Source organism: Betta splendens, chromosome 12 (genome assembly GCF_900634795.4).
Source record: "Betta splendens chromosome 12, fBetSpl5.4, whole genome shotgun sequence".
Lineage (NCBI taxonomy): Eukaryota > Metazoa > Chordata > Actinopteri > Anabantiformes > Osphronemidae > Betta > Betta splendens.
Genome location: NC_040892.2, coordinates 3,339,727 through 3,362,500, shown reverse-complemented (window position 1 = coordinate 3,362,500; position 22,774 = coordinate 3,339,727). Strand labels below are relative to the sequence as shown.

The window sequence follows — 22,774 nt, the reverse complement described above, 5'->3', positions numbered from 1 at the left end:
GCAGAACAGCAGCCTCCTCCGCGTCGAGGTGTGGCTCCGTGCTCTGCGGCGCCGGCGTTACACAAGAAGAGCAGCGACTTCCCGTCCTTGCCTGTTCTCCGTCCGCGCGGCGCCGGGAGGCAGCGCGTCCTCTGTCAGCATCTGCCTCTCAGCCTGCACACGGGGCTGGATGAACCCAGCGCCCCCCCCCTCCTCCATCGGGGTTTATCGAGTTCCTCGATGTGGACTGATAGATGTGATCATAAACCTGTGAGCTGCATCCCTGCGTGCGGGAGCTGACGTACGGAGGCTGAACGGCTTTGCATGAGTTCGTCATTGCGTTCAGGTTTAGAGGCGCATATTAATTTAGACGTTAGTGGAATTATTTTAGTCTTTTAAAGCTTGTTCAATTATTTGATTGTATCCGGTGGTGTTAAAAATGAAACCATCCTCTGCTGGAATCACCAGGAAAACTAAACCTGCGGTCGTTGGTGGAATAAGTTGAAAAATCCCAGTTATAATAAGATGCTGCCAGTGACACATGTCAATAACAAGAGGTCAGCGCCTCAGCATCAAGTCGTATTATACGGCCCGACCAGTTGCACTGAAGTAACTCTTGATTGCTCCGAGCTGTGACAGGAGGAGAACACTGCCCCAGTTTGAGTCTGGTGCAATTATGTAATGCCTGAGTACCTGCAGCACCAGCGGCATGACAACTTCTGCCTGAATGTGAGCCGTGGGGGACGGACAGGAAGTGGACGCCTCCGCTCGCTCCTCTTACATCACACGTGCTGCTTAACCTCATCTGGAGCTCGCTGGCTTCCACGGACGCGTACCTCGCACCACCTTTAGTTTTTCCTTCCTCCCTCTCAGATTGTTTCTGCTTATTTCCATTTCCTCCTCGTGACCCCCCCTCGTCCCGTTGCTCTTCACCGCGATCTTTCCATCTCAGCTCCTCTCTTGTTCTCCTCCACCCTATTTCTGCCTCCCTCTCCATTTCTAATGCTAAATTCCAAATGCAGGGTGACAGAATGCAGCTGTGGGTTTTGTCCTCCAGACAGAATCTCAGAAAAAAAAAAGCTTAGTTTCAGACACACACTCCCACACAGGGAGAGGGAGGGATCGTCCCCAACCTGAGTCTTTCATCTGTCGCTTACATAATAGATTTAAGATGGAGTTTGTGTGCGTAGTCGACGCGCAAATGTCACGCACGGCGTCTTTGCCACGAGGGGGATCATTTATCATAATGTGACAACACGCTCAGCTCCTGTTTGTTTGTCTCTCTTTCTTCAGAGAGCCAAGCTCCATGCTGCCCTGCAGGAGAGGAACCGCCTGAACCTTGAGCTCGTCCACCGCCACCTGAAGGCGTCTAAATATGAACAGGTACAGCGTTCAGTCATTCCTCCTGCACTCTTTATAGCGGCGGCTACATATCAGCACACAATGTCTCATGAAGGCCTGTAGCATCAGTCAGGTTGGAACCTGTGATCCATCTCTACAGATCGACACAATGCAGACTTTGCACATTGTCTGCTTTGCTTCATGTGCATCTGATAAGGTGAAATCCTGTACGCGTCCCTTCCTCTCGCTCTCACCGTCCACGCCTGCATAGACACGCAAACAGACCCAGACGGGACACGGCGGCAGTCTGTGACGGCAGGCGATTAGCCACTCCGGCGCTAATAGTGACATTCGCAGAGGGGGCGCGTTTGACGCGTGTCCAGGGAGCTCGGCTCCAAAGCCTTTTTGCTCCACAGAAAGGTGCCGTCTGTGCGGCGGCGAGGTGAGCGCCGAGATGAAAGTGGGGCAAAAGTCGACGCTGTCCTGGCAGAGACGCGGCGTAGGTGAGCGCGTGGATGGTGAAGATGGGCAGGAAAATAGTAGAAGAATCAAATTTTTAGGGATCAAAAACCTATAAAAATATAAAATCTTGTGTTTATTTTAGAGAATATTTTCATCCGTACCTCATTTCACATATCACACACACGTCTCTGATTAGCTACAAAAGGCGTTTGGCTAAATTGCTGGTGTGATTATTACAGGCTGCCTATAATAAAATAATAATAACCACTGTGCTGAGTCCCTAACTCCAGCTGCATAATGAACTCATTTCCGTTGCAGCAGTCTAGTTTTGTGCCCGTTGAGCGAGCGAGCTTATCTATTGTGAGCTTGTCAGTTTTGTTAATTAATGAGACGGTGGGAGTGGATCCGCTCCATCCTAGGAGGCCGCCGTTGGAGGAACTGGCCCCCGACCGGCGAAGACAGCGCTGGAGTCAGCAGCTCTGTCTCATCAGGGCCTAATGGAAACGAGCAGATTAACTGGACTCTCAGCTGACTTTTATAGAAGCAACCGTTTCAACCGCACTACCTTTTGTTCCCTTCACCCCTCTATCTGGACTCTGTGTGTCCACATAGGTGCGATCGGACTATGAGCAGCTGGAACGGACCTTTGCTGTGGTGAGGCGGGAGAGAGACGTGGCCCAGCAGCAGAGGAGCCTGCTCCAGAGCAAAGTGGAGAATCTAGAGCAGGTTCTAAAGGTAACGAAGCCCTCACTGGGACGAAGCCTTTAGGTGATTACGCTCCTCATGACTTCTTTGTCTCTTGAATCGCATTCTGAATGGAAGTGGGAAAAGAAGTCTATGTGAGGAGCTTTAGAAAACTTAGTGTCAGTGTGGAGTTGTGGTGGAAAACTCTCAAATCCTCAATGCTGAGTTTCAAAAAAGGAAATCAACTCGGACATAATATTCTTTATTTCCCTTCGATTTGAAAATGCTTTATTATCTGCAGCAGTGGATTATTATAATTTAAAGTGTGGATGTGGATGATGCTCCACATCCGTCTGAGCCTACGTGTCCATAAGGTACAGAAAACACACAATAGTCGCCGAGTGGACGAGGCAGAAGTTTAATTTTAAAGGTCTGAGCCCTTCATCCTCTTTTCTGGCCCTTTTGTATCCTCCAAGTTTGCCCGTACTTTCCCACTGACTGCTGCGTCCTCATTTCTCAGCTTCTGGCTTCAACCAGATCTGTTGTAAACTTTAAAAGCAAACTTATGGAGCATATGAGGTGAAGTGTCATTGGTTTCGTCGTGCTCCTCTCTGCCAATAGCAATCAGAGCCGGCGCTGCTGCGCTCGCATTACACATCCGCGCCTCCCTGCGTCTCTTATCGATTGTCTGCTTGTCAGGATATTTGAGAGAGAAATGAAACTGACCTGCTCTCTAATACAGAACCATTTTTCACTCACGCTAGCATTCGAGCGCAGGGTCAGTTTAAATCTGGGAACAGATTTGAGCTTTCAACAGTTTATTATAACAATAATCAATAAGTTTGTATCAGTTCCAGGGGTGAAGCAGCAGCAGGTGAGGCCTCACGACTAATGGCATGAGGACAATACAAGATAGTTAGTGAATTAACTGTAATATACTGTAGTCACTCACTGAGCAGGTGTAGTTGGTGAGCTATAAACTTAAAACATCTCAATAATAAATCCTGGTAACCTAGAACATGGTCTCTAAACCTAAAGTTAAACCTAAACTCTATAAACGAAGGCTGTGGTGTCGTGATCTGGCCTTTCAAAATAAGAGCGGCAGGACAAGAAATAAAGTTGTCGTTTTTAAATTGAAGACAAAAACACTAATCAGAGGAAATGACACACACTGATTTTCTGTTGCTTATTGTCACTCTGAGGCAAAGTCAGACTGGACAAACGTAATAGATAAACTATGCACTTGAAGCACAGGTGTCTGCTGAATATCCCGCGGTTTTAAAAGTGACAGCCTCTGAGGCAGCCCAGCTCCATGCAGCTTAGGGCTCCTTCCTGATTATGCAAAGCAGTGGCTGCCTACTCAGGACACCTCCAAGACACTCTGGGAGGTAAAGAGGCTTTTCTCTTTTTTTTTTAAGGGAGAGTGAACACAGAGAAAATGAAGAATGTCAGAGCTTTCTAAGCTGTCTTTTCTTCTTAAGCCCATAAAGCATCATGTGCCCTTAACTCCGTTTCTGCAGGATGTGGCAGCTGGTCGTGACTCTGGTGGAGATACTGTACAGTCATGACTCCTGCCCCAAAATGCTTAGTTTGAGGTTTTATGTGTGTCACCGATGTGATAGAAGCTAATTAAATGCTTGTGAAATGCAACAGGAAGTCATGTTATTTTAATCTTCATGCCAAGTTAGTTGGATCTTCAACAATAAGCGTTCAGACTTTCCAGGTCTGGCTGTGTTGTGTCTGTGCCGATAAGTGAGCGTCCTCTTTCAACGGCATCCTTCCTCTTCCTGTTTCCTCCCAGCATATGCACGAGGCTGTGGCGCTGAAGCAGCAGCTGCACGTAGAGCATGAGCGAGCCTTGGTGGCCCTCCACACCAAGCAGAAGGAGCTCAAACGACTGCAAAAGGTAAAAGCCTGCACTCACACACAGTCCTGGCACATGGTAGCGATGGGTCAGGAGTCCGTTTGTGCAGAATCACGGTTATTAAAGCTCTGCTGATGTGTGAGGGAATATGATGATCCTCCAATCGCTGCCAAAATCAGCAGAGGTTGTTAGAAATGCAGTTTCATATATTATTTAGGGTCTTTCTAGTGGTTAGACTTCCTGCTATGTTCCCTGAAATGGTTTATTTCTAATGCTGTCCTTCGTACAAGGCCAATAACCAATCAGAACCTTCACACCGACACACTGGTCGGAGCGGTGCCATCGGAGCCGACCCGGCGGGTCTGAGGAGGACGGTGCGTCAGCCGTGACTGTGATCCCGGTGTCAGCTGTCACTCCGTGTTTCTGCTCGTTCTCCGCAGGCCCGGGTTCAAGCCGACCGAGAGCATGAGCAAGCGGTGCACCTGTTAGAGGTACAGTCGCTCCCATCCCACTCATCCGCGCTAACGTGGAGCTCACCTTTCCTTCCATTTCACTCCACCTCTTCTTAACCACAATAGGACGTCGAGCACAGTTGCTAACGTCTACATTTTGTTCATCCCCTCAAATATTTTTCATTTTTTTCAGTTGGTGTTCTGTAGGTTTTGTGTCTTTTTATACTGACCTGCACTAAAACATTTGCTTTGCGTCATCCTCCTTCATTGTTGTATATTTCAGCATGTTTCATTTTTTTTAAATTTTCTTTATTCTTCATTTTTTCTGTCTTTTTTGTCTGAACAGACCATTAAGGACAAAATGTTTCAGGTATTTATTTTCCCCTCCTGATCGGCCCATGGGAACACTGAATGAGGCCTTACTATGTTTGCTTCCTCGTACTGTTCAATCCTTACGCTCTCGGGCTTCTCTGTCAGGGAGACGACAGCTTTAATGTTTATACTGTGGGGTTTTTTAATCTTCGTACGTCTGCAGCGCTCAGCCTTTGTTATCGGAGCCCAGCAGAGAAGCTGACTCTGAGCTGCATATGCGTTGATTGTGCTGCAAAGATTTCAATGCACTATCCTCCTATAAGTTCTAAAACTTTGTCGTCCAATTGCTTTTATGTTTGATGAGATGTAAAGTTGACTTCTCCCGTACGCTCACGTAGAATGAAGAATGAATTTCCTCCTCTTCTTTTTCTGCCCTCTGCCTTTTGTAGGTCAAGGTTTGTGACCTGAAGCAGCAATGCGGGTCCCAGAGTGAAGCAGCCGTCCAAAGAGCTCCTGAATTTCGGCTTGCGATCAGATACCGTGGACACACGTCTCAGATCCTCGTCTCACCGGAGAACAGAGTCATTGCTGGATACGAAGCACAGCCAGACACAGGTACTGTAAGCTAGGATCACGTAGTGCATTTGGCTAGGTATGATTTTAATATTTTTATACAGGGTTAAATGGGCCACTCGCTATTAAAATGTATGTTCTCGAAACCCTGAAGATAAAAGCACTCCCCAAATTACACGATCAAAAGGCTTCGGATCAGAATGAAATGAGTCACCGCGATCTAGTCCCCGCGAGAGCCCACACAACAGCTGGATCCGCTCACTCCTGACCACAGGTGGACACCATGCCTATTCATGATCAGCCTAATTGATGGCAGGTCTGATGTGCGACATGAATGTGGTGAACACATCACTGTTCCAGCGACATTAAATGAAAGGCACAGCTCCACCAGACGCTCGGCCATGTCGATGGATCCACTGTGGCCCGGATCACAGGCGTTTGAAGCGCTGGGAGTCCTGGAACAGAGGAAGCGGGTTTTTCTGGCTATAACATAAAACTCGATCCGTATTGTTCTCCCCTGAGAACCCGGGTGTTCTCATTCTTATTTTTCCTCCTCCTCCAGGCAATGAGAGGGCAGCAGACTCGCCGCTACTGATCTCCCAGTTCTCGCTGTGCACTGGAGGCGCAGAGCGACCAGCAGGAGGTCTGCTGCCTGTGGAACCCAGCGCCGTGACCACGGACCGGCCCGGCAGCCCCCGACGGCTGACGCCATCAGAGGTCGGACCGGCGGCTTTCTTTGGTGACTTTCTGTACTTCGAGCGTGAGGATGAAGACGAGACTCTGATCTGTGTGTTCTCCTGCAGATGGAGGATGATGCCATCCCATCGCCCCGGTCCAAGCCTCGCTACACAGGCCAGGTCCGCCTCTGCACTGCCCGCTACAGGTGAAGCCACCAGCTCAGTAAAACATAGCTTATGGAGTCATACATTTGTAATTGGTGTGTGACAACATCAGCGTCTCTGCTTCCAGTTACAACCCTTATGATGGACCAAATGAGCATCCTGAGGCTGAACTTCCCCTCGTGGCTGGGAAGTATCTGTACGTGTATGGAGACATGGACGACGACGGCTTTTATGAAGGTGAGCAGTCAAACAAGACAAGACAAGCGAAATAAGCAGGGATGCTCCTTGTGCTAATTATCCCACCTGCAGCTTTGCACCGGACTGGGAAATTATGTTTAGATCCGTTAGATTATTTAACGTGAGCTGGAAAACTGCAGCGCTGTACATGTACGTTACAGTGAAACGCACAGTTGCTGCTCGTGTATCCTTGACTCATTTTCTATCCTTGTCGTGTCGCATTAACCTCGCACTGTACAGTATGTGTGACACATGATGATGCGGCATCATCAAAAAGCTGCCAGATGTTTTTATACTGTAGCTAGAAAAACCATCCAGCTGTTATACACCCATTTACACTACAAGACAATATTGCTAAACTTTTCTTGAGAACTGGTGACTGGAGCGATTCCCTTGTATAATCTCTTAAGAATTATGGAGGCAATCCTAATCCCCCAGCTAGCGATTCCGCTGCCACGGACACAGTAGTACTCAGCTGCAGTGATTCATTAGCTGTGGGCGGCGAGACTGCATGGCATCGTGGAGGAGCCTTGTATTTACCACGCAGGAGGGAGACTCAGGCCCCAGACCAAGCTGTTGTCAAGATGGGATCTTGGTCCCTTTTAGCTTGATGACTAATCCAGCAGGGCTCGGCTTAATCATAAGCACACACACACACACACACACATACACACTCGCAGATAGTCTTAAGGTCTCCCAGGCCTCTGTGGAAAAAGGGATTGAAGGGCAAGATGATAGCGAGCTTTTTTAAGAGCAACTTCTTCCCTTTGGACAGCGAATGTCTTATTTCAGTGTTGACCCGACGTCTGCGTGCTCCGGGCTGTTCCTGGAAATGTTTAAATGCGGCAAACTTCAAGTCCAAGTTGTCGAACATGCTGAAAAGAGCGATCCTCGCTGTCAGCTCGCTGGAGAGAGCGTAAAAGATAGCATCAGAGGCGCGGAGCAAAATCCTACGTCTTAGGGAATAGTACACGCTGTATTTTTATGTCTCCGCCACCTCTCACTCCCTGACTCATTCCCACCTCGAAGGCAAGTAACTCTCACCGATGATTATGTGCAGACACGTGACCGCTTCCCCATTGTTCGTCTTGTAAGGCGCCGTTAGTTAAGCCTAATTTTAACGTGTGCAGCAGGCGTCACAGAGCGACGGCGGCGCTTTGTTACGCTAGTATTTTTAGGCCGCCGGCATTGAGCCTGTCTTCTTCTTCCCTCGTCACAGGGGAGCTGCTGGATGGCCAGCGAGGACTTGTCCCCTCCAACTTTGTGGAGTTTGTCCAGGACAAGGAGAAACCAGCCATTAAAGCTGGGGAGGGGGACGACGACCTGGGACCACTGGACCACGCACCACTGGCCTTGATGGCGGTGGATGGAGGCACATCCCAGGATGGCCTCCTGGGCTCATCCAATGCCCTGGTTCCCTGTAGCAACGGGACCGGGGGGCCCCTGGACCCCGAGGACCTGGCTGAAGATGTTGTGCCTTATCCCCGGAAGATCACCTTGATCAAGCAGCTGGCACGGAGCGTGATAGTGGCCTGGGAGCCTCCACTAGTGCCTTTAGGCTGGGGGAACATCTCCGGCTACAACGTGCTGATAGATGGGGAGCTCCGTGCCAGTATTCAGTTCGGTGGCCGGACCAAGTGTTTGCTGGAGAAACTGGACCTGGACGGATGCGTGCACCGCGTGTCGGTGCAGTGCGTCACCGAGCGCGGCCTGTCGGACGAGCTGCGCTGCACCCTGCTGGTCGGAGCCAACGTGGTGGTGGCCCCGTGCGGCCTGCGGGTGGATGACATCCAGCACGACACCGCCGAGCTCTCCTGGTTGCCCAGCAACAGCAACTACGGCCACACGGTGTCCCTGGACGGAGCGGAGCACGCGGTGGTGAGGCCGGGGCGGTACCGGCTGCGCTTCCTGCACCTGAAGCCGCTGACGGTGTACAAGGTGACGGTGGCAGCGCAGCCGCACCAGGTGCCGTGGCAGCTCCCGCTGGAGCAGCGGGAGAGGAAGGAGGCTGGGGTGGAGTTCTGCACGCAGGCTGCAGGTCAGCAAAGATGGATGCCAAACATAGACAAACAATTTAGTAGTATTTGCATGTGAGACCAGTGTAATGTTTTAATATGTAATTTGAATTCATATCAACTTTTAGTCAATAGCTGAGACAATACAGCTCCGCGGTGCCTTACAATTCTGTGTCTGGTGATCTTGTCCAGGTCCAACACCGTATTGCAGAACAGGTCAGAAAATAGAGGAGTTGTGGGCGGGGCTTCTGACTTAACGATCTGTTGCCGTGTCACTCGTGGGCACAGACGACGCTAATGCTGTGATACATTTGGAGGAGGGTTGTAGACCATTATGGCATGTTGTTCTACGTCTGAGGCTGACGAGCACCTCACCTCGACTCACACTGACATTTAAGCGCGCAGCAACACATTCCAAGGCAATTTTGCTCACGTTCACCCGCTGCACAGGTCACACGCCTAATTAGAGGCGTCACAAGTGGTGATCACTTATTGGTGGCGTGAGTCATTCCCTCGGCCTGAAACCAAACAGTCCACATCACTGACGTTACCATTTTATATCTGCTCACACTCACATTTGCTTTACTCTAATACATAAGAGTCACTGTGGTGCCATAATGACTTGATGATACTTTATAGACCCAACACCGATGTATTGTGAATGCAGCACCCCACTCACAGTGTCGCCTTGTGTGTAGTAAACGCATGGACTGTGAATCACTACGTTTATGCACGCGTGGCGCATGTCTGAATGGAATTCAGATTCAGGTTTGGAGGAAACATTATAAACAAACTCACCGTTTGGTTTCCTGGATTCTCCTGCATAAGGACGTGGATGTGCATGTTACTGTATGTACCCCCTTGTGCATTTGATGAATGCTTCACACCCTCCTCTCTGGTCGCACAGTTGTTGGTCGAAACAAGTCAATGATTGCGTCTGACGCCTGTTTCCCCGCGCCCCAGGGCCCCCCATGCCTCCCCAGGACGTGCAGGTGCTGTGTGGGCAGGGCGCAGGGGTCCTGCAGGTCCGCTGGAAGCCTCCCATCCTCTCCCCTACAGGCACATCCAACGGAGCAAACGTCATAGGCTACGCAGTCTGCACGAAAGGGCAGAGGGTGAGTGAGCGAGCGAGCGAGCGAGCGAGCGAGCGAGCGCTGCAGTGCTTCGTTTACGTCACCGAGCTAAAAGAGGGAGTGGTGGGTTATTAGGAGGAAGATAACAGCATGCGCATGAGATCCATGGTTCAAGGCAGAATACACAAATACAACAGAGCTGTGTTTAACTTAATAGAAAAATGAAGTACAGGGTGCAGAGCAGCGCCACCTACCTGTGGGTCAGTGATACTACATGCTCCTCAATGCAAAACCTGCAGCTGGGTTTGGACGGCTCTCCTGCTCCCTCTGCTGTCAGCAGCTCCTGCTCCGACACACTGTAGACAACGTTCACGTCAAACCGGACACGCAGCTGCATCATCTTCAAGGGCGTCACTTAAATTTTTTTTGTTGTCGCTCCCCAGATAGCGGAGGTGCTGTACCCGATGGCGGACTACGTGACCATCGAGCTGAACAGGATTCAGTGCTTGGAGGCGAGGGAGGTGATCGTCAGGACGCTGTCGGTCCAGGGGGAGTCGCAGGACTCCCACGTCGCTGTCATTCCAAACAACCTGCTGGTGCCTCTACCTCCGCTCGCCCTGCCGCCTCCCATGCATCCCCACGCGGGCCCCCCTCCGCCCCCCCACCCCCACCCCCAGCCTCATCTCCAGTCTCCTCACCCTCCCCACGCCGCTCCCCAACTCCCCGCTCCGCCTCAAGCACATGGGCAGCCGCTCCCGGCTCATCCCGGACATCCGCAACCCCATCCCAGACTCCCCCACCCGGGCGGTGCTCCTCAGCCCCGGCTCCGACTGCCGCAGCCGCAGCCCCTGCACCTGCAGCCTCTCCCGCCTCACCAGGGTCCCAGGCCTCAGCATCAACTGCCTCTGTTACCCCACCTCCAACCCCACCCTTTACCTCAGAGACCAGTAAGTGCCAGAGACCTGGATGCCAAAGAGCACGTGGCCCATCACGGGGGAGTTATTCCGCCCAGCCAGCCTGGCTGGGACACACGCTCCCCCTCCTCTCAGCCTCCCGTGCCCATGCAGGGCCACACTCTTGAGGCCCCTCCCCCTGCCAATCCACGCTCCCCCTCCCCTCAGAGGATCCTTCCTCAGCCCAGAGGCACATTAATTCCAGACACTGTGGCCAAAGCCATCGCCCGAGAAGCAGCACAGAGGGTGGCAGCAGAGAGTGGAAAGGTCTGAAGAGGAGAATGAAAAGCAAAATGTATTATTATTTATTAACCGATTGATCGTAACCTATCACTGTCATTACCCTTTCAGGGAGACAGGAGGCCAGGCAGGTACGGAGAGCAGGGTCATTCATTTCACCAGCATCACTCCGACGAGGAAGAGGAGGATGTGGAGGGATTTGCACGCGGCCGTCGGAGAGGACCCTCAGTCGACGAGTTTCTCAGGGGCTCTGAGCTGGGGAGGCCGGTAAGAGGCGCAAGTGAAGAGAGTTTTTCCCGCTTAGTGTGTCGTGCAACAAAGAAAAGCTCTTTCTCTGCGCGTGTTAGAGCATGCGTATCTGGGTGGGTGCATGCACACACTCCTGTGTCCGTGTTTTTGTGTCCGTTCACGTGTGTTTGGCCATTCACGAGTGTGCATGTATGTACTGTATGTATGTGGACTTAAACACTTGCGTCTGTGTGTTTGTATCTGTGACTGCCAAAAGCCTCACTATAGTCACAATGAAGATTATCACAGCGAAAGCAGCCGGGGCTCTGACCTGTCTGACATCATGGAAGAGGATGAGGAGGAGCTATACTCTGAGATGCAGCTGGAAGAGGGACGCCGGCGCAACTCGCACAACACACCCAAGGTGCAGTTCTTTGCACTTATTCTAAACCGAAGAGTCATAAACGGCCCAAATTCATAATATTTAGTGAACTGCACAGGCACAGATACTGGAGTTGAGTCTGCTGCCTAGACTTACATTTGATATGTGTTGTTAGCGTGTGTGCTGAGTTTAATTTAAAGGAGAGAAAAGGGAAATAGGAATAAGTGGACAGATGAGTGAGGGCTGCGGGTTTGGCTGGTCTGTGGACACAGGGCGTTGAAGGTTTCAGCACCATGGACAGCTCCAAGCTGAGGCCTAACGGTGCTCCAGTGTTCCCAGTATTAGCGTGGCAGAAAGGCACTGGTAGGACAGCTGTTGCTGCTGCTGGATGATGAAGATGATAGATCCTAGTCATGGTCGTAGTCATGGCAACCACAGAAACGACACTGAAGGGGACAATGCGAAAGCATATTTAACTGGAAGGTCAGCAACAGGAAAATTCATCAAAGCTTCCTTACTTCTAAGCTTTAACTTTCTGCAGTTCGTTATGAGGTGTGATTGTATCTGTAGGCAGATGGCAGGAGTGTAGATTGGAACAGGCTGCTGTGCGGATTAGAGGTAGCTCGAAGGTGCAGTCGCACCCAGCATTTTGCCAGTGATAGGCTGGGTTTCAGGTTTCCTCACCACAGAGAGAGACAGAGTGAGATTGGCTCAGATCAACTGTGTTCAGCACCTCAGAGGGGAACTGGGCCAGCGATCAGTAGTAAAAGGTGTAAATGTTGTAAGAAAGGATGAAGGTCCTATCAAATGTAATGAGTATGATGTTATTAGCTAATTTTGGGATATTTGAGTGTGTGTCTTTGTGTCCGTGTGTCAGTGTGCCTGCCTGTGAGTGCTGCATGATTTTGTTTACATACAATTTGTACAAGTATGTCGATGTGAGTTTTTTTTCACACACAGCACCGTTTGGAGGTTTGCCTGAGTTCCCCGTCACAGCTCGGGAATGTTTCATGTTGGCGCCGTGTCCTCTGTGTTTGTGCTAATTGCAGAGCAACACCCCCGCCGGAGGCTGGCGCGAGCGGGAGCCTGGGAGAAGAGGTCCCCGTGGAGGTTCCCAGCCCCAGAGACGACCTCTGATGGTCCCTTCCATCGGTCAGTACGAGCAGGAGGTTGGAGATGGGGAGGGTTAAAGCCTTCATGAGCTTCCCTGTGTCTCCAGATCACATCTGTCTTTATGAACCATGCTCATCAATACTTTAGCCAATGCTGCAAGCTGACGTTTGTCTTTAGCTAAACTCTAGCATCTTTGGGTTGTGCTTCACATTTAACCCATCACCCTCTAACTGGTGTTTCCTGTAGAGGTAACTTCTGAGAATAACAGTGAGGGAAACCTCTCCCCCATCAACGAAGATGTTTACTATGGCAAAGTAGCGCGGCACAGGACGTGGTCACCTCGCAGGCACATGGGCGGCACCAGGTCTCCCCATGGTATGTGCCTGCAGTGCTGCTCCTACCACCACAGCATGGCAACGAAAAGGCCACCAGCAAATGACGAGCGGGAGCTGTGGACACTTGCAAGTGCCTGTTTCTCCGTCTGAAATGATGATAGCTGTTATTACGCTTTCAGTTAAAGAGCATGACTGCACTGCACTGAGACGGTGGAGCCACTGGCAGGTCGCTCCTGGGGTCCAGGATGAGCGTTTCTAGTCACTGCACTGACCTCCAGATGCCTGCTACCCCCCCCCCCCCCCCCCCCCCCCCACACACACACACACACACTCCCTCAGCCACCGTTACTACACTCACAATGCAAACACTTGTGCATGACATTATGGAGGCGCGGCGGTGGTTGACGTGCAGGAAGGACCACGCTGCCACCGCTTTGTGCTCCTCCCCCCACGCAGAAACACTCGCACAGATACGGAAGCGAACGCTCATCTGGGAGCAATGCTTTTCACACCATGCTTGTGTTTTCACCCCATTAGCCGTTGCTTTTTGAAGAATATGAATAAATGAGACGTGCTGATGCTGCGAGGGCTCTTTAAGCTTTCTTATTATGACTGAGAAGACGCGTGCACCCTTTCTGTATGTTTAGACCAGCATGCATGTCAGAGTGGCGTCTACATCACCTTTGTGTAATGCACCATGGTTTGTCTTGCTCCTTGTGTGTCTCTCACTCCACGATCATGAAGACGGATACGTACGGGTGCTACAGCAGACTGTGCCAATAGCTGACACACCACATATTTGTTCCTGCATGTTGTCAGGTACATTTATGTCAAGGTAAAACAGGGGTCTGTCCTGCAGAAGTGCATGATCAGATCTGTAAGGCTTAAGGCTGAATCACGTTTTGATGCATGACTACCTGACAGTACGGGAGGCAGAGGGAGACTGGGACTAGGAGGTCGCAGACAAATTACATCAGTATATATAGCAGATAACTGGTACGGATCCTCTTTAATTCCTCTCTCGTGTTTTAAGATGGATACAGGGACCGGGACCGCTGCTCACCCACGTACTACGATGAGTCCGAGCCTGAGGACTTCCGGATCTTTGTGGCCCTGTTTGACTACGACCCACTGTCCATGTCTCCAAACCCAGATGCTGCTGATGAGGAACTGCCCTTTAAAGAAGGACAGATCATTAGGGTGAGCCCGATCTTCCTATTCCACATCTTATTCAAGTATTTACGCTCTAACCGTTGCGCCCCGTGCGCTTGTCTACCAGGTGTATGGCGATAAAGACACGGACGGGTTCTACAGAGGGGAGGTGAGGGGCAGGATGGGGCTGATACCCTGTAACATGGTGTCAGAGATACGGGCGGAGGATGAGGAGACCATGGACCAGCTCATCAAACAGGGCTTCCTGCCTCTCAGCACCCCGGTGGACAGGATAGGTACCACACATGCATACTCATCATCCACATCCTGTTCTTGTAGCTTTATATTCACATTCAGCTATTCAACCTCCAGAGCAGAACAGAAGAGGCCTTTGCCGCGACCAGGCCTCGAGGAGGATGGTGGCTCTGTACGACTATGACCCGCGAGAGAGCTCTCCCAACGTCGACGTGGAGGTAAAACCCCCTTCAAACAGAGGAATGAACACTTCGTCAGCACATGAAGGCAGCGACCAGGGCTCTGTTCTTTGTTCTCTCTTCAGGCCGAGCTGACCTTCTGTGCCGGCGACATCATCGCTGTGTTTGGAGACATCGATGAAGACGGGTTTTATTATGTAAGCGCCGCTCGTCCGTGTGTGGTTGTGGAGTCAACGTTGCGTTTTGCTGAGTCAGGTGACCCCCCCCCCCTCTCCTCCACCAGGGCGAAATGAACGGCCACCGTGGTCTGGTTCCCTCCAACTTTCTGGAAGAAGTGCCTGACGACGTGGAGGTGTATCTGACCGATACGCCGTCCCACTACCCCCAGGAGGAGCCGGCCAGCCACCCCCCCGCCAACTCCTCCTCCGCCGCCGCCGTCCCCGAGGCCAAACGGGTACACCATCATCGCCGCTCTCAGCGCTAGGCCCTGTGTCCATCCATCCTCCTCCCTCGTCCTCTCTCTTGATTTTCGTCTCTCGCTTCCTCCACTTGCCGTCTGTGTGCTGTTCATTGTGTGTGTTTGTCCATGTGGTGACAGTGGTGACTCTGTACTAACTAACAACTCCCCACCCTCCAGTGCTAACACCTTTCTGAGTCTCAGAGAAAGGCAGAAGCAAAGCCTGATATGGACAGAGAGAGGATAGACTGTGGGAGCTGTTGGTGCATGTAGCGCTGGTTAAGGAGGACTTGAAAAAGGCTGAACTCATTCCTGACACATGAAAATTTAGTATCTCTTTGCACTGAAACACAAAATTGTGGTTATTGTGTATAATAATGATTATAATAAGTGCTTTCTTAACACAAACCAATTGCTACCCAGTGACACAAGATACGTTGATGTTGAGAGAAAAGCATGCCTTTTTCAAACTTGGTACGTTTTATAAAACCTTTCTTGGCTCGATTGCTGTGTTTCCTTAAAGGGGCTTTGTTTCTTTGTGTACATCGCACACACATAAATTCTATTTTTCAGCCGTGTTGATAGTGCGTTTGCCATCGTTGCTCTGAGCTTAAGAGACAAAACCGACTGCAGCACTGAGGCATCCTCACTGTACTGTTACAATGAAACAATAAAAGGAGAAATTGGATATTAAAAACATTCTTTTTTTTACGCTCTGTGTTCATGTGTGTTGGCGTCGTTGTTGTTTTTCACGGTGGCGTGGGTTCAATGCTGCCCCGTCTGATTTGCTTCTGTTTCTGTCGTTGTTGTTCTTGTTTGTTTTTTCCTCACCCGCTTGGCAAAACAAAACAAAACAAACAGAAGAAGATTGTTCATTTCACACCATAAGTGGCTCTGTCTGCTTTGTACAGTAAGTCGGCAACTTGAGATACCAGACCTGCGGCTCTAATGCAGGGAGTGGGACCAGATCAGCGGAATGGGAGGTTCCGTTAAGGCTATTAGGAAAAGTGTCCTTTATTTAAGCAGAACTGCAGTCACTGCCAATCTGCTCTGCATTAGACGAGACGTCTGGTATCTACAGTTGTGTCCCTGGGTGTTGTACTGTATATGGTCGTACTGTGCGTTCCCTCATGGCCGACCGATGGTGGACCTCAGGCGCTGTGGTGCTGATGTCGTGCTCAACATTTGATGGCTCCCTTTTCATTCTTCAGCTACTGTACTTTGTGTGTGTGTGTGTGTGTGTGTGTGTGTGTGTGTGTGTGTGTGTGTAAGCAACATTATTATACAGACAGTCACAATTATGTTCTGAGAGTTTTTGGTAAATTTAATTTGACATATTATTGACAGTTAATCTGTAATGACACTAAAAACCTCCCGCTTCGTGTGAAACGTGCTGGAGACCTATAATAGAGAAACACTGGCTGCATCCAGAGGCACAGACGTCCGGCCCATTGAAAACAGTTAAAAACTTAAACTTAAAGTTTAATACACACTTAATATTAGAAATAGAGAATAGTGCAAATACTAAGCAGGTAGTCCCAGTACTTTACTGACAGACCAGTGGAGGACGGTGTAATATGCTGCCCCATGCCTCCACACCTCTCTCCTCAGGTTCCCACAGAAACCACAGACGCGGCCGATAAAGACGCCGCGCCCGTGCGAGCGCCGTCTCCCATCGTGCGGCCCCTCCTGCCGGGCACCATGAGGCCCTTCAGCCCCACCAGGGTCCCTCACGCCGCGCTGGACCCCCGGGACCCCCAGGACCTGGCCAACAAGAAGAAGAAAGGTCTACTTTCCAAGGGGAAGAAGCTCCTGAAGAGACTCTCCCCTGTGAAATAAAAAAAGCGAACGCAAGCATTCTTGTACAATACGTGCACACGCTGGGCTCTGTATATTGCATCCATACAATCAAAGCCGACAAAACAGGACAAAGAGGATGTGAACTTTGTCTCCTGGACTGGGTGAGCCTATCTGAATATACAAGTGATTATTCATGTGTGGTGGTGGATACGAATCAACTAAATTATGTACAGTGCAGTGCCAAAATCAAGAGAGACACAAAAACAGACACAAATTACTGTGATGTATTTTACTTCAACAACAAAAAAGACTAGGATTTTCATGACATGTATTTTTCTTTACCGTCAGTCAGAGACTCATTGATTTGAAGCAGGGTAAGCGGCCGGCTACATGTACAGGACGTTCACTGATCAGACACCAAACTCTCCAACAGACCACACTGTTATTGAGGCATTGCGACAGTAATGCTGGCTGCTAACAGACAACAGAGGCTTTATTCAGTGCAATATCACAGCGAGGTCCCGTAGCAGAGAGGTCGCTGCTACGACAGGAGAGACCGACACCAGGGCATTACGTCAGAACCACCAGGCGAGCGCAGCCGTCCCAGTGGCCTTTATGAGAACAACCACCCCCCCCCGTTCCTCCGTCGGCCGAGCAGCAGCAGCAGCAGCTTTCTTTTCCCAGGGTTCACGCTGAGCAGGCGTGTTTGTCGTCCCCGCTGTCCAACTGTCATGAAACGCCTGGTTCCGGGCTAAATCTTGTGTCTGTCCTGTTGCACAAAGGTGTTGTCTGACGGTCGGTGGATCTGTTGTGCGCTTGTGTGCGTGCGTGGGGGCATTCATGTCTTCTGCCAGTTTCATGATCATCGCCTTTAGTTGTTCTGGAGGAGAGGCCGTGCAGCCGATGCGCTGCCGCCTCCATCGCCTGCGCTCTGTTTAGCTTGGACACGAGGCCACAAGCGAAAAGAACCTCCAAATCAAAATGACGAGAAGCGCTTTGTTTTCTATCTGAGCTCCGTGGATGTAAATATGAACTCATTTCACCTAAACATCTGACATGTGGCTCCATTTATGCTTTACAGGCCTAAAACGGCATCTAATACGCTACAGATCGGATCCTAGAGAGCTCACACTCAATAACCTCAACATTCGCCGTCGCTCCATTCGGTTTGTTGACTCGCTGAATGTTTTATATCCTTCATCGATTCATCAAAAAGCAAACAGTCCGTTCGCATCACGCCGCTAAACAGATTTGCAGCAGAGAATGTTGCCTGATCAGCAGAAACGATTAAAGGCCCTGCAGGCTGTGGCATCGACTGACTGTTCAATCAGCCTCTCGTGCGCAGAGGCGCAGACGCGCGGCGGCCGTGAACGCGACTGGAAGCCTGATTAAAGAACGGGAGCTTCTGACTCGTTCTGAAAAGTCAGTCTCACTGCTGGACTTCATTTCAGTTCTGACTGGCAGCATCCTCCGCCTCTGTTGCTGAGCGTCTGATCCAACTAACCTTTCATATTCCTCATATAACTGTCCTTTTCATGCAGCAGTGAAAACACAGCGGACCGACCTCTGTCTGTTACGTTTACCGTCGTATTGTATTGAAGCGGTGTTTTCCATAGTCCTGCTGGTTGTCATGGGGACGGGTCTGCATACTGACCAACATCCTGTGTGTGGCGATGAACCCAGTTGCTAAATGGAGGGAGAGTACGTCTCACAGCTTTAATCATTTGTACAACCATCACTGCCATTTTATCTCCATTCCATCCAACTGTTCCTTGTGTCAAGTTGCACTCGGAGTGTGTTTGTCGCGTGAAACAGGGTCCCCCTGCTCATTATTTATTCACTTTATTGATGAACTGCAGGATGGAATGTAGAAACGCTTCAGCCAATAGGTTTACGCGGATCATTTGGGTTCCAGAGCTGTTTCTGTGTCGTTCAATCTGTCGCAAAATCAAAATTATTATACAGTGGTGTCCCAATACCAAATCATTCACTTGTGAATGGGTGTAGTGTCTCAAAATGCTGTAGCTCTTTTGTACTTTGATCCATTTGTAGATAATTTCTAAATGTTTCTACTTGATTTTATGACGGCCTTTTTTTTAGTGCACTGAGATTCCCTCTCCCAACAAACGACTGCGAGCATTTCATAGTGTCTTTTGAAGTCAGATGTATCGGTCCACCATATGTGCTTGCTTTGTGAATCAAAGTTGTGAAAAAGAAAAAACTAGAAATCATTGGACAGTATTTATGGTGATTAGTTATGTGTGGGTGTGCATGTGAAAAAATACGACTTTTATAACCAAATTAAATTTGATATTTTTCAGGAACACGTCTATTGTCGTTCGTGCATCTTCTGTCCTCACGCCAGGTCACACACATGCAAATTACTGATCAGGTAATCATGATAAGGTTTTAAGGCTGCATAAAAGTCTTCCGTATTTATATATATGTGACATCATCACATGTTTTATGGCTTATTGTTGTGGTTGAACAGAGCCATGTCCTGATGCATCTTTCTAAGTGGCTGCGGATTCATTCAGATGTTCCTGATCCTAATGGGTGCAGTCACATGTACTGCAGTGATTACTAGATTCAGGGATGTAAACAGCCCCGTGTATAAATAGTACCAAGTTTGGGAGGCAGAGGTCAAAGGTCAGGCTGATTTTCTGTGCCATAAGTTGCTCATGCCCTGTTGGTTGGATTTAATCATGACTCCAGGTCGTAATCAGCTGCAACAAGTTGTAGTCAGCGTGGAAAATCCCTAAATCAGCTTTAGTAAAATCTCTGCGATGCTTCATGCTCTCACTAACGGGATGACATGACTGCTTTAATCCTGACACGGTGCATGAATTCATGCATACATGCGTGTCAGGTTTATGTTACCACCGACGGAACACACGTTTTCGGCGCTACTTATAGCAACGATCCAGAGGCGTCATGCTGAAGGAACAGAGACGCTGCTGGGTTCCAGTTAAAGGAGTGCAGTCCAGCAGATGGACCCGGCTGCCAGCGACCGTGTTCGCCGTCATCATGACTGCGTAATCTGTCTGTCAGGAGCTGGAATCGCTCGTCTCGTCGACGCTGACTCAGATCAGAGGCCTGTTTTAACAGTCTGAGCCTCAAAAGTCTCAAAGCCTGAGCTGAAATAACGAGAAGCGGCTGTTGTTCGTGTGATACTGGGAAATTACTGATGACAAATGCTAATATTCAGTTAATAATAATAATTTACCACGTCTTTATCATTACTCAGCATATGCTGATTAGATTAGATCGGAGCCCTGTCCAGGGGGTACCCTGCCTCTCACCCGCGACCCCGCATGGGTCTAAGCGGTAGAAAAAAGATGCATGGATGGATTTTCCATTTTGGAGGGTGCGTGTGTGGTGCAGTTCCACCACCGTCCTCTGGAGGGCAGCAGTGACATTCAGCTGAGCAGCGGCCACACAGAACCCTGCGGTCTGGTAATAAGGGGGAAATCTCATATGCACTGACTCCTCTATAGATCCCAGCAATTCGTTTAATTGTCCGATAAAAAGAAATGTGCTGATGCAACAGTTACCATAAAGCACATGTGACGAAAGCTCCTTAAGGCGACGGAAAGAAATCGAGCGCCCGTGGCCTCTCCCCCTTCGTTTTTACACGCTCGTCTCCACGAGCATATTTGTTTTTACCATTAGCTTTAATTTGAAGTTGATTGGAGCAGGAAAGGACTTTAAAGACTGGGGAGCACAGGGAGGAAGCGCCGCAGCCTTTAAGTGGCTTTCTGCTCAAACACCCATTTTGTCCACAGCGAGGTCGGAACGTAAGGAGATTGAATTTATAAATCAATGAATCTTTGTTTGGCGCCCTCTGACATATTTACCCCATCCGCTCATTTTTACCTATTCTCTCTTGTTTTCCTCCATCATCACCCCCCCCCCCCCCCCCCCCCCCCTCCTGTCTTTCTCGTCTGCTCACTCTTGCCCTTATTTTCCCTCGCTATCCAACAGATCTATATTGAGCTGTAAGTCTCCGGAGTCCCCGAGGGCCAATGGGTGTTTAAAATTCTCGCCAGTAACCTCTCTATCACTGGCTTTCGTCATGCCTGCCACGCCACCAGAGGGGGGCATGAGGAGACATCCATCTTCTCCTGGCCTTTCTGAATATTTCACTAATCCTCCGAGTGCCAGTTACACACTTGATGTCCATTTGACCTTCCTGGCCCTAAATCAAAGCAGGGATCTCCCAGGTAAAACGCTTTAATTTGACTTTGATATAGTGAGAGACCTTTCGTCACGCGGAGAGCTGCTGGTTTCTTTGAAGTGTCTGACTATGAATAGTATTTAATTGTTTTCATTAAGTCCACAATATCTGTGTGGCAAATAGGTTCTCTACAGAACTATATTGCACATATTGCTTTAGTTTTATATTATAATAATGATCTCATAACAGCATCTCTGTCTATTCTTTCATGTCCACTTTGTTGTGTGGGTTCCTGAATAATACAAACCAAGTGGGGGCTGAATCACTCGCCTGTTTATCCTGGTGATCAATCAGTGCGCACATAAAGTAAACCAACGTCTTTGCGTCCATTTACATTTATGTGACGCACTGTCCTCTAACTGGGACATCCCAAACATCTGGCGGTGAACCATGGGCAGATGCCGCTGTGTGTGACTGCTCCCGACCAACCGCCTGCATCACCTGCGCTCGCCTCAGAATGGCTGCGTCCCGGTGGGAGGATGTACTGTACCACCCGGGTGGAGGCTCATTCTGGGCGTCCCGCGGAGCTGGCTAACTGATGTTTACGGCAGTCGCGCTGCGGGGAGAACGCGCATCCGTCACCGGCCGCGGCGCTGCAGAGCGTCGTCTGCAGAGACGAGGGGCGCGTTTTGAGCAGCGGCGGACGCCTGCGCGGCCGGCTGGCTGCCCTCTGGCTGCCCGCGGTGCTAGGTGTTATTCCACAGGTGCAACCACAGCTTTGTGCTCAAAGGCCGCGCTCCACGGCTCCCTGAGGTGCAGCTTACACAACAAGGATTCTCACTTCCTGAACGCGTACGCGTCTAATTGTCTATGTTCTCCAGCCGCATTTCCTGTCATTAAAACCCACTCCAGTCATCGGACTCCGCAGCAGCTGCATGCGGCATCGAGCTGATCCTCGTTTGATGGACTGATAAAAATTAATTTTATCACCACTGCGCTGATGGGGAGTAATTAGAGGTATTAGGGAATTATTAAGACAGAGCATGGCTGTAGTCTGATATCAGTCACTGAGCTGGATTACTGCCGGTGCAGTCGAATAATCACACAATGACCTCAGTTTGCACTGAGGCGGCGCCGGCAGGTCAGAGTTCAGTTGAATGTCAATATCCTGGTGTTTAATGCTGCTGGTATGGCTTTGGTACAATAAAATGCATGACCTGCCTTTATTTACCTCCTTTAAACACCTGAACAGCTCAATTAGGACCAAATTCATTGTTTTTGACTAAGCTTAAGCTCAGACCAAAAGTCACTGAGCTAATTTCTCCTGTTATCTTTTTACCAGCGCATCACAGCATCCGTAATTCAATAATTAGGACAGTAATTTGTGCCTCCACTCATATAATGTGTGTGTGATATGACCTCAGAAGCAGCCTGGTGGAGCGTCCAGCCTCCGCTCCGTCGTCTGGAACGGCAGCAGCAGCAGGTCGTGCCTCATCTGGAGGCGTTCCCGGACTCAACAGTCGGTGGCCTCTGTCCGCTTTCATAACCGCACGCAGCCAAAAACACAGACGAGAGCCTAAACGACCCTCCGTGACTTTAAGAGGCAACACATGCAGTTAAACCGGCACTGAACCTCCTCCAGCAACGCGTGCATTAAAATCCTCTCACT

The 22,774-nt window shown here is 49.9% G+C and overlaps 1 protein-coding gene across 1 annotated transcript in view; it reads left to right on the top strand.

Annotated features, from left to right (window-relative positions):
* LOC114866572 (RIMS-binding protein 2-like) overlaps nt 1-19,252 on the top strand; it is a 33,568-nt gene extending 14,316 nt beyond the window's left edge. Inside the window, 24 exon segments of the mRNA XM_029168463.3 lie at nt 1,273-1,362; nt 2,395-2,517; nt 4,268-4,372; nt 4,771-4,821; nt 5,544-5,587; nt 5,589-5,638; nt 5,641-5,709; nt 6,230-6,384; nt 6,471-6,550; nt 6,637-6,746; nt 7,966-8,784; nt 8,954-8,977; nt 9,725-9,876; nt 10,278-11,054; nt 11,139-11,294; nt 11,533-11,679; nt 12,687-12,789; nt 12,997-13,125; nt 14,119-14,285; nt 14,365-14,533; nt 14,610-14,710; nt 14,797-14,868; nt 14,955-15,125; nt 16,740-19,252. Coding sequence (XP_029024296.1) covers nt 1,273-1,362; nt 2,395-2,517; nt 4,268-4,372; nt 4,771-4,821; nt 5,544-5,587; nt 5,589-5,638; nt 5,641-5,709; nt 6,230-6,384; nt 6,471-6,550; nt 6,637-6,746; nt 7,966-8,784; nt 8,954-8,977; nt 9,725-9,876; nt 10,278-11,054; nt 11,139-11,294; nt 11,533-11,679; nt 12,687-12,789; nt 12,997-13,125; nt 14,119-14,285; nt 14,365-14,533; nt 14,610-14,710; nt 14,797-14,868; nt 14,955-15,125; nt 16,740-16,967 — 4,092 coding nt within the window. The 3' untranslated portion in view covers nt 16,968-19,252.
* Nucleotides 19,253-22,774: the final 3,522 nt, after the last annotated feature.